Below are 12028 nucleotides of genomic sequence, written 5' to 3' on the forward strand. Positions count from 1 at the left end.
CCACATTTAAAAAATCCGAAACTAATGATTTACAGTATAAACAAAAATTTAGTCAATTAAGAAATAAATATAATACATATAAATCCTTATTTACAGATGGATCCAAGGATGGTGGCGCGGTGGCTTGTGTCACTGTCATTGGATCCAGAACAATATCTTCTCGACTACCTAATAATAGCTCTATTTTCACAGCAGAAGCTAACGCTATATTAACAGCTCTTAAATATATAAATAAACACTGTAAATATAAACAATATATCATCTTTTCTGATTCTCTTTCGGTGTCTTCAGGCTATTAAAAATCTTTCTTGTAAACATCCACTTTTATTAGAAATTATTGAATTGTATAATGAGCTTGCTACTGGCCAATGCGACATCGTCTTTTGTTGGTTACCCATCCACGTTGGCATTTCTGGGAATACACTGGCTGATCTTGCTGCTAAGGCAGCACTCAACAAATCTGTGACACCACTTCTTATACCATACTCTGATTACAAAGCTAGCATTAGAACTTACATCCGCGATCTGATGCAGAAGAAGTGGGACACCTAGGTGGGTATTAATAAATTACATGAAATAAAACCCCATATTGGTTACACCTACTTGGGTTGTCAATCCAGATTTGAAGAGGACATCATGCGACGATGTCGTATTGGCCATACAAGATATACTCATGATATACTCATTAAAAGGTGAGGATCCTCCGTTTGGTATCCCTTGTGATGAAAGAATCACGGTCAAGCATGTCCTGCTTGACTGTGTTGAATATTCCATCACAAGGGATATCTATTTCAAATCACAAACTATGAAGGATCTTTTTAGTAATATAAGTTCTCATTTAATTATTGCCTTTTTAAAAAAATTAGACTTGTTAACTGATTTGTAAATAGATACATATTTTATTATTGGTAGTTTAGATTAGTAACTGAGATTGTTAGTGGCCGTACCCTCAAAGGGGGTTGAAGTAGCGTAAAATTATTGTCCTCCTGAGAGGGTACGTAAGTCCCAAAACTTTCAAAGTTAAATTTTGCTTACCCGATTTTTAAACGTAGTATATTTGTTCCTTTAAATTTCGGCTAAACTTGTCCTACAATCGCCAGCGGCTGAAGGGATGGTGTAAATCCAACTAGGGTCCATGCAGGTAGCAAAGGCACTGTAAGTCCCAATGGTCCCTAGTATGGTGATCTACCTTCTGTTGTTGGCGATCTATAGCCCAATTTTACATTGTATTGTCCAGAAATAATTTTCTAATTTTAAAGATATATGCTAGCTAGTTTTAACTCAATCTGTGATAATCTAGTGGTTTTACTGTCCTTCGTTGACAGGGTTTTATATATTATATGTATGTATTATAAATTTAGAAACTAGTTTTAGTCACGATATGGCTGAAATATTGCCGATGTGACTTTAAATCTTAACTAACTCACTCACTTTGAACTCGGTGGTGAATTTGCCAGTTTGACCGCATCAGCAAAGTCATCAAGGCACTTGGCGTGGCACTCCTTACAACAGCGTTAGATTCCGTCACGGTAGGCTTAGAAAATGAGCATGCTATTTAACATCCTGTGAGTACTTATTACTTAAATTGCAAGTATTACTTAACTATATGAACACAATGTATTGAATAGAGTAAGGATTGGTTAGATCGTACTTCAGAGTCCAGTTAATTCTCCGTCAGTTTAATTCTTTTACCCCGGATCTTCACGGGTCTCTAGCATTAGAACTTTACATCCGCGATCTGATGCAGAAGAAGTGGGACACCTAAACTGACGGGCAAAAGTTAGTATATGACGTTTTGAACGTCCTGTAACAAAGACATACACCGAAATTTCCCAAAAATATTTAATGCATCATAATAAAAAAACACTTGAGCTGTAAATCACAAAAAATCAACAATTTCATTCAAGGAGTTTGTGAGCCGCTGTCAAGTAAACACGCAAGGGGTGGAATTTTGCATAAATCGATTATCACAATCTGAGTTTATGAGTCAGTAGCAGGGGCATTCCTTGAATACAGGATCTTGTGCACATCAGTATCGTGTGTGACCCCCTGCTGCGTCAATGCATGCCCTCACACGTCTCCTCATTGACGTCGTCAAACGTCGAATGACGTCATTGGGAATGCGGTTCCATTCCTCTCTGAGTGCTTGCTCTAGCTGTTGCCTGTTCTGTGGAACTTGTTGCCGACCTCTGATCTTCCTGTCCAGATGATCCCAGAGGTGCTCGATCGGGTTCATATCCGGTGAGCACGCTGGCCAGGGCAGGACGTCAACAGTGTTCTGTTGCAGAAAGTAGCGAGTCTCTCTGGCAGTGTGAGGTCTCGCGTTGTCATGTTGTGGTGGAGTACACCCGGGGTTGATTCTGTAGGAAGGGTACCACAACTGGCTGTAGGATCTGTCCGATGTACCCCGTGCATTGAGATTGCCCTGCACTACAACCAGACGGGTCTTCTGGTCTCCACAGATACCGCCCCAAACCATGACTCCACCCCCGCCGAATGGATGAACTTCTCTGATGCATGGCCTTGCTAAACGTTCCCCTCGTCGACGATATACCCGTTCTTTGCCATCACACTTGCAAAGGGTGAAACGGCTTTCATCGGAAAAGAGAACACGTCGCCAATCTCGGACTTGCCACCTGTATACTTGCCTTGCCCACCGCTGTCTGTTTAGGTGATGTCTGAGGGTCAGGACCATTCCGCGGAAAGGCCGGTAAGCCCTTATACCAGCTAATCTCAATCTTCGGGTCACTGTGCGACGACTGATACGATGCCCGAGTGCCGTAGCCGCCGTCGACGTTGCCGTCACGAACCTGTTCCGGAGATGGATAGTCCGGATGTAGCGGTCTTCTATGGGTGTAGTGACCCGTGGCCGTCCACTTCTCGGCCTGTCTTGAGTGCTACCAGTATTCCGGTAACGTGTGAACAGCCTGGAGATTGTTGCTGGGGTACAGCCGAACGTTCTGGCAAGATGAGCTTGGGTAGCTCCCATATCGCGCATTCCAATGGCTCGCTCTCGCTGAATTTGTGTCAGCTTCGGCATTTTTTGCATGTGCTTTCAGTTACTGTGACATGCCAGCGTGTATCCATCCCATTTCTACCCGACTGGTGCACGTGCATGTTCGTGATTTTCAAAGATTACATGTTATACCTTTTTCTCGTGCTAGGGGGTCACGTGACTACATCTACTGACATCACTACCATTCTGCAATATTCTCGTGACTTTGACAATGTTTGCTTTGGATGTTTCATTGGAATTTAGACATGCTCAATTTCCCCAAACCAAATTGAAAACGTTATACTAACTTTTGCCCGTCAGTTTAGGTGGGTATTAATAAATTACATGAAATAAAACCCCATATTGGTTACACCTACTTGGGTTGTCAATCCAGATTTGAAGAGGACATCATGCGACGATGTCGTATTGGCCATACAAGATATACTCATAATATATACTCATTAAAAGGTGAGGATCCTCCGTTTTGTATCCCTTGTGATGAAAGAATCACGGTCAAGCATGTCCTGCTTGACTGTGTTGAATATTCCATCACAAGGAATATCTATTTCAAATCACAAACTATGAAGGATCTTTTTAGTAATATAAGTTCTCATTTAATTATTCCCTTTTTAAAAAAAATAGACTTGTTAACTTTTTTGTAAATAGAGACATATTTTATTATTGGTAGTTTAGATTAGTAACTGAGATTGTTAGTGGCCGTACCCTCAAAGGGGGTTGAAGTAGCGTAAAATTATTGTCCTCCTGAGAGGGTACGTAATTCTTAAAACTTTCAAAGTTAAATTTTGCTTACCCGATTTTTAAACGGAGTATATTTGTTCCTTTACATTTCGGCTAAACTTGTCCTACAATCGCCAGTGGCTGAAGGGATGGTGTAAATCCAACTAGGGTCCATGCAGGTAGCAAAGACACTGTAAGTCCCAATGGTCCCTAGTATGGTGATCTACCTTCTGTTGTTGGCGATCTATAGCCCAATTTTACATTGTATTGTCCAGAAATAATTTTCTAGTTTTAAAGATATATGCTAGCTAGTTTTAACTCAATCTGTGATAATCTAGTGGTTTTGCTGTCCTTCGTTGACGGGGTTTTATATATTATATGTATGTATTATAAATTTAGAACTAGTTTTAGTCACGATATGGCTGAAATATTGCTGATGTGACTTTAAATCTTAACTCACTCACTCACTCACTCAAATTTGAACGAAATCGGTGGTGAAATCAAGATTTTAGAACAATTCCACCGCTGCACTCATGATCAGTGTGATTAATCTCTTCTAGCCTCATGAACTCAGAGGGCGTCAGTTTAAGTAAATTATATTTTCTCATGTACAACAGTTCCAGGTTAATACTCAGGTGAGAAAGCCAAATGAGATATTTGTGTTTTGTGTTCAGAGGTTTTGTAGCCTGTGTTTTTACCTTTGTTTAAATGTTTTCAACGTTGAGCACTATTGTTTCAGCTGGTGACCCTTTCAAAGACTGAAGAGATGGCGAATGATTTTGCCGATTTGACTGCATCAGCGGAAGTCATCAAGGCACTTGGCGTGGCACTCCTTACAACAGCGTTAGATTCCGTTACGGTAGGCTTAGCATATGAGCATGCTATTTAACATCTTGTTTCTACCTGTGAGTACTTATTACTGAAATTGCAAGTATTACTTAACTTTATGAACACAATGTATTGAATAGAGTAAGGATTGGTTAGATCGTACTTCAGAGTCCAGTTAATTCTCCGCCAGTTTAATTCTTTTACCCACATTATGTTATGTAAATCGAAACACTTAATAATAACTCAAGTCTCCCAACAATGTCTAACCTAAGAATGGAAATATGCAGTATGTCACGGGTCACAGTCTCCCAGCAACGTCCACACTTTGAGTGGAAATATGTCATGGGTCACAGTCTCCCAACAATGTCCAGACTTTGAATGGAAATATGTCATGGGTCACAGTCTCCCAACAACGTCCACACTTTGAATGGAAATATGTCATGGGTCACAGTCTCCCAACAATGTCCAGACTTTGAATGGAAATATGTCATGGGTCACAGTCTCCCAACAATGTCCAGACTTTGAATGGAAATATGTCATGGGCCACAGTCTCCCAACAATGTCCAGACTTTGAATGGAAATATGTCATGCGCCACAGTCTCCCAACCATGTCCAGACTTTGAATGGAAGTACGCAGTATACCCTGGGACACAGTTACCCAGCAACGTCCAGACTAAATATAGTTTAAAGTTTAGAGTGACCAATATATCAAAGACGCCCTTCAAAGTCTGGACTGAAAGTGTAAATAGACAGAATGCAATGAGCACAATTCCCTTACAACGTCTAGACTAATTGTTGTAAACAGCATTGCCTGCAACAGTGTGTAACATGTAACTGTGTGTATTGTTTTCAGGCCATCGATGTAAACGAGGAATATCCAACTCTAACTGATATTGTTACTGCCAAGAAATCGGACAAGTACCCGATCTATGACACTGACCTCGAGTCCTCCGATCCGAGTAAGATTTAAACATTTTTTGTTACCATTCCCATTACCTATCAAAATAACTTTAGTTACATGTTTAATTCAATCAAGATAAGCTGTCTAGTGGTTAAAGCGGTTGCTCGTCAAAGAGTAGACCCTGAACGAATGTAGGAAACTAATTTTCGCACCCTTTCTCCATCTACGAGTACAGATCATGCACTTACAAGTTATTTCTTTGGTTCGGTAGGCTGCTTTATTTTCCTTTTACATCACTGGTTGTTGTTTGCTGGTTATATCCATAGGTGTCATTGGTTCTGCTGACCCTTTCAAGCAGCACGCCAAAAACGTACATGCCGTGGAACAGGAGGAGGTGGTAAGTGGCACCTTGCTTGTATTCATCCTGTCTCAATATATCACACACACACACGCACACACACATTTTTCTTGTCTCACACACATATACTCACATTTTCCAGCACATACATGTAAATCTTCACTATGTTTCATATATATAATACCTTACATTGTCTCACACACAAACATACCTCTTATTTCTCATGCATAATTATACTTATCGATTTTCATACATATCTTCCCATGTAAAAAGGTCTGCGATCAGGTCAATGTCATCATATTGCACAAATATTCATCAATCACATCTAATTACGATCAGCCAAATAATACTGTCATTCTGTCGCGGACACTAATACTCGGATACATATGTTCATATTTGTCTCCACGCATAAACTGCTTTTGTCTCACTCACATACGACCCGTGAAAGTCCGGTTTAGAATTGGTCTTCAGTAACCCATGCTTGTCGTAAGAGGCGACTAACGGGATCGGGTGGTCAGGCTCGCTGACTTGGTTGACACATGTCATCGTATCCCAGATGCGTAGATCGATGTTCATGTTGTTGAGCCCTGGATTGTCTGGTCCAGACTCGATTGTTTACAGACCGCCGCCATAGTGCTGGAATATTGCTGTTTGACGCGAAACACTCACTCACTCACTCACTCACTCACTCACTCACTCACTCACTCACTCACTCACTCACTCAATCACTCACTCACTCACTCACTCACTCACTCACTCACTCACATACATACGCTTGCCTGGTCTCAAACAAGTATGCTCACAGGCCGATATGTTGTTGCCTCAGAATCCGTCTAATGTGTTTGATATATTCACTTGAACAATAACTTTAATAACAAAATCTAAATTTAAAAAGCATTACGATATAGGTAGATATTTGTATCTATGTTGACTTAATATGTATATACGGTTCTATGAAGTAGAACCTTAGTGTAACAACGGAAACACCGTCATCCAGCGTTACGTCGACAGATTAATATCTTAAGTTTTGTGTTGGACATTGCAGCAATCAGGCAATTCCGACAACGTGAAACTGATCGTCGATACCGTAGTGAAGAAATTGTCGGGGACTCTCACCCCCGGGGAGTCTTTAAACTTCAGTACCCCCGCAGTCACCGGATCCATCAGCCATGTTGACGCTGGCGAGACCGGAGGCACCGAAGTAACGTTGCCGCTCACAAGAACGTCTCTGTCCATACCAGGTGCAAACATCTTCGGGAACCTTCTCGGAGAGAACGATACTGCTGTCATATCGGTGAGACATGGTACCCTGTATGTGGTCTTTAGTATAGAAACGCCTTCCATATCTATACTTGCCATCAAAAGTTTAGACTCAGTTGTGTAAATATTGCCACTTACTTCAGGCAAATGTTCTAAAACTAAATTTTGCAAAATATTCCATACGGTTTAAAGGTACTGTTAACACATGAACTGATGGATTGTAAAACAAATTCGTAACGTCGAAAAGATTATTCTCATGAGTTCCAGAAATGGTAAAAATCAGTGAAAAATGGCGAATCCTTAACAAAACTTTACACCAAATTAAAACGCAGCTGTTCACATGCACGATATTTGCACATGCTTTTCAGCAATTTGATGCATGATCCTCGTGCAATTCATTTGCATAAGAATTGCAGTTGGTTCCCCCCAAGATAGTGGAGAAATCAATCTTTGATGCAACCACATATATATACAAAACCATATTAAGTGAGTCGAAACTTTTGATGGGAAGTATATCTGGGACTAGCGATGGAATGAGGTCTAAAGACTGACTATGTGTGTGTGTGTGTGTGTGGGGTGTTGTTTTGAACTACTCCGTGCAGGGATCTTCTTGAAAACGTAATATGTTCCAGAAGTTAGAGGATAATCCTGTATTCTGGTTTTACCAACCAGGATTCATTGCTCACTGGACTGTCTGATGTCCGATAATATATCCTTTCCATAACAAACTCTCACATCCTCAGCCTCATCCCAACCCTCAGCCTCAGCCTCAGCCTCATCCCACAGCTCAGCCGCATCCTCATCCTCATCCTTACCCTCATCCTCATCCTCATCCTTAACCTCATCCACATCCACATCCTCATCCTTACCCTCCCACATCATCCTCATCCTAATCATCCTCATCCTACCAAGCCTCATCCTCATCCTCATCCTTACCCCTCATCCTTACATCCTCATCCACATCCTCATCCTCATCCCAACCCTCATCCTTACCTCACCTCACCCTCATCCTCATCCACATCCTCATCCTCATTCCAACCCTCATCCTCAGCCTCATCCTTACCATCCTCATCCTCATCCAACCCTCATCCTCAGCCTCATCCCAACCCTCATCCTCATCCCCCACAGCTCAGCTCATCCTCATCCACATCCTCATCCCAGCCTCATCCCAACCCTCATCCTCATCCTCACCCTTACCCTCATCCTCATCCACATCCTCAGCCTCATCCCAACCCTCATCCTTACCCTCATCCCCATCCACATCCTCATCCTCATTCCTACCCTCATCCTCAGCCTCACCCTTACCCTCATCTTCATCCACCTCTTCATCTCACCCCAACCCTCATCCACGTCCTTACCCTCATCCTCACTTCTGGTATTACCAACCAGGATTCATTGCTCACTGGACTGTCTGATGTCCGATAATATATCCTTTCCATAACAAACTCTAACATCCTCAGCCTCATCCCAACCCTCAGCCTCAGCCTCAGCCTCAGCCTCATCCCACAGCTCAGCCGCATCCTCATCCTCATCCTTACCCTCATCCTCATCCTCATCCTTAACCTCATCCACATCCACATCCTCATCCTTACCCTCATCCACATCCTCATCCTCATACCAAGCCTAATCCTCATCCTCATCCTTACCCACATCCTCATCCACATCCTCAGCCTCATCCCAACCCTCATCCTTACCCTCATCCACATCCACATCCTCATCCTCATTCCAACCCTCATCCTCAGCCTCACCCTTACCCTCATCCTCATCCACATCCTCAGCCTCATCCCAACCCTCATCCTTACCCTCATCCACATCCACATCCTCATCCTCATTCCAACCCTCATCCTCAGCCTCACCCTTACCCTCATCCTCATCCTCATCCCACAGCTCAGCCGCATCCTCATCCTTTACCTCATCCACATCCTCATCCTCATTCCTACCCTCATCCTCAGCCTCACCCTTACCCTCATCTTCATCCACCTCTTCATCTCACCCCAACCCTCATCCACATCCTTACCCTCATCCTCACTTCTGGTATTACCAACCAGGATTCATTGCTCACTGGACTGTCTGATGTCCGATAATATATCCTTTCCATAACAAACTCTAACATCCTCAGCCTCATCCCAACCCTCAGCCTCAGCCTCAGCCTCAGCCTCAGCCTCATCCCACAGCTCAGCCGCATCCTCATCCTCATCCTTACCCTCATCCTCATCCTCATCCTTAACCTCATCCTCATCCTTACCCTCATCCTCATCCACATCCTCAGCCTCATCCCAACCCTCAGCCTCATCCTTACCCTCATCCACATCCACATCCTCATCCTCATTCCAACCCTCATCCTCAGCCTCATCCTCAGCCTCATCCTTACCCTCATCTTCATCCACATCTTCATCTCACCCCAACCCTCATCCACATCCTTACCCTCATCCTCACTTCACTTCACTTCACTTCACCTCACCTCACCTCACTTCACCTCAGCTCAGCTCACTTCATCTCGCGCTCGCCCTCGCCCTCGCCCTCGCCTTCGCCCCTCACCCCAATCCTCTTCCTCACCCTCAGAGACACGTAAGTAGCACCAGTAAACAAGATATTCTTTGGTTTCCATACTTTTACTGCGGTAGACAGAAACGTGTGTTCTTTTGCCCGAGAATCTGTTTTTATCTAAATCTTCTTTTGGGCAGTTTAAACATGCATAATAAAACTAGTATTTTTTTATTGCGATCTCCACCCTTGGAATTTAAAAAGAGCTTTCCGAGTTTTAATGGATACTTTCCTTTCATTAACTATGATAACGGAAAGGGTAGGTGGACTGATGTTTCAATGTGTTTTCCGCATGCCAACGGTGATACTTGTACACATAATGGCGTTCAGATTCCAGTAAAGCCAGAGTTATTTTTACAGCTACATATATAGTATATACATGTAATTTTCAGGCAATTGCTACCAAAAGAGACATCAATACATTTGCCGACACAACGTCGAGTCTTGGACCAGACACACAGTTCCTGACAGTGGAGTTCTTGACACAGAACGGTTCCACGATCCCTATTAAAAACACTCCAGGAACCTATCAAAATTATCATCGCACATTCCACAAGCGGCCCCATGAACTACACAGAATCCACGTTACATATTGCAAACTGGAACAACCTCTACTACACCAGAGTGAACCTCACCGGCGACGACTCTTCCATCCACGTGGACGTGCAAGACCTTGCCGATCCCGAGATCCAGGTCCTCCTTGTGGTCAAGAAGGGTGAACTTGGGAACATTGAGAAAGGAATATGCGATGACGTTGCGTTCATACCACAAACACTAGGTAACTTACCCCGGTTCTGTTTGGGTATTATGCATGATTATGTATGTATTTAGTAGTTTGTTTGTTTGTTTTTTAACGCCGCACTCAGCAATATTCCAGATATATAGAGTCAGGAGTCTGGACTAGACAATCCAGTGGTCAACAGCATGAGCATCGATCTACGCAGTTATGATACGATGGCATAATTCAATCAAATCAGCGAGTCCGATGCAGTATATTTAGGGATAACTAGCTCTTTGTACTTAAGCTGGTAACATTTCATCTACTTTGAGGCAGTGGGGTAGCTTCGTGGTTAAAGACCCAGTTAGATTCCCTACAAAGGTACACTATGTGACGCCCATTTCTGGTGTCCCCACCGTGGTATCTGTGGGATGTTTCTAAAAGTGGCGTACAACCTTACCGACCCACTCTACTCTGGATAAGGCGATAACGGACTGAGTCAGGGATAGGTTATTTTGTCTTCAAAATTCTATAATGAACCAACTTTATGGATAACAACTTCGATACAAATTCTTGTACCGTTGTCCAGCATGAATGTTATCCAAAAGGTTTGTTCAGTATTGTCCGTCCCAACTTCTAAAATGCCACTGAAAGAAGTTCAAAATTCTGTGTATTAAGATCGAGAAAATATGGTTATAATTACTACTCGTTTAAAAACACATGATTCTTATATATTACTATAGTTTATTAATCACGGCACATTGAACAATTACATACAGACCCGTGCCAGATATATTCGGACTCTTGACGTAATTTCCATAGACTTACATGTTATTTCAGTGTAGCATAAATAATCTTAATGAAGTGAGTTGTAAAATGTGACACACAAACGTGAATCATCTCTGATCTCCGCACATAATTTCAGTTCAGTTTTCTGACCACTATTCAACTAATGACATCACATTTATCAACTTACGTATGGTTCCACAATGCACAATCCCATAGGCTGCCATGTTAAAGGAGTTCTCGGCACTGTACATATGTTGATTAACTTGCTGCCATTCGATAAATAAGCAACGGAAAATTAAACAGATGTGATTGTAGGTAAGATGATTCCTCACAAATGTGCAAAATTTGACTTGGATTAAACGAAAATTAAATTCGTGAAAATTATTTATGCCACACTAAATTAACATGTAAGTCCCTGGAAATTACGTCATGTGTCCGAATATAACTGGTACGGGTCTGTAAATTAACATTTAATTCACTGTACGTATCATACTCTTTATACCCACAGCTCCCCCACGAATCATGTCTTACACAATGGACAATCGGAAGGTCCAGAAGTTCACGGGCACAGTGTGGATTGGTTTCCGACCAGTTCCCAAAGGGTTCGACTCCAGCACGATCACATCCTGCGCTGACCTGCACAAACTTGACCTGAACACCACCCACCCCGACATCCAGCTCGGCGTCTACACCTACACCAGCGGCTGTTACTTCTTCGATGTGGCCAGGAAGAAGTGGTCATCAGAAGGATGTTATGTAAGTGGGAACATTTAAGCAGCAGATATCAAAGACATTGAAACATCAGCGTCATAAAATATTCTGCACGACAAAAGCACTTTGTGAGTGAGTGAGTTTAATTTTGCGACGCTTTTAGCAATATTTCATCTATATCTGGGC

General features: G+C 42.4%; 1 protein-coding gene across 2 annotated transcripts in view; it reads left to right on the forward strand.

Annotated features, from left to right (window-relative positions):
• The window catches only part of LOC124259887, a 61941-nt gene extending 50219 nt beyond the window's left edge, over positions 1 to 11722 (forward strand). For both annotated transcript variants that reach the window (XM_046694108.1, XM_046694109.1), the window contains 6 exons: positions 4473 to 4592; positions 5415 to 5520; positions 5789 to 5859; positions 6866 to 7114; positions 10017 to 10402; positions 11640 to 11722. In XM_046694108.1, the coding sequence (XP_046550064.1) occupies positions 4473 to 4592; positions 5415 to 5520; positions 5789 to 5859; positions 6866 to 7114; positions 10017 to 10343 (873 nt within the window). In that variant the 3' untranslated portion in view covers positions 10344 to 10402; positions 11640 to 11722. The remainder of the gene's footprint in view (positions 1 to 4472; positions 4593 to 5414; positions 5521 to 5788; positions 5860 to 6865; positions 7115 to 10016; positions 10403 to 11639) is intronic.
• Positions 11723 to 12028: the final 306 nt, after the last annotated feature.

This window comes from Haliotis rubra, unplaced genomic scaffold, assembly GCF_003918875.1.
Source record: "Haliotis rubra isolate DU_JTF1 unplaced genomic scaffold, ASM391887v1 Scf74, whole genome shotgun sequence".
Taxonomy (NCBI): Eukaryota; Metazoa; Mollusca; class Gastropoda; order Lepetellida; family Haliotidae; genus Haliotis; species Haliotis rubra.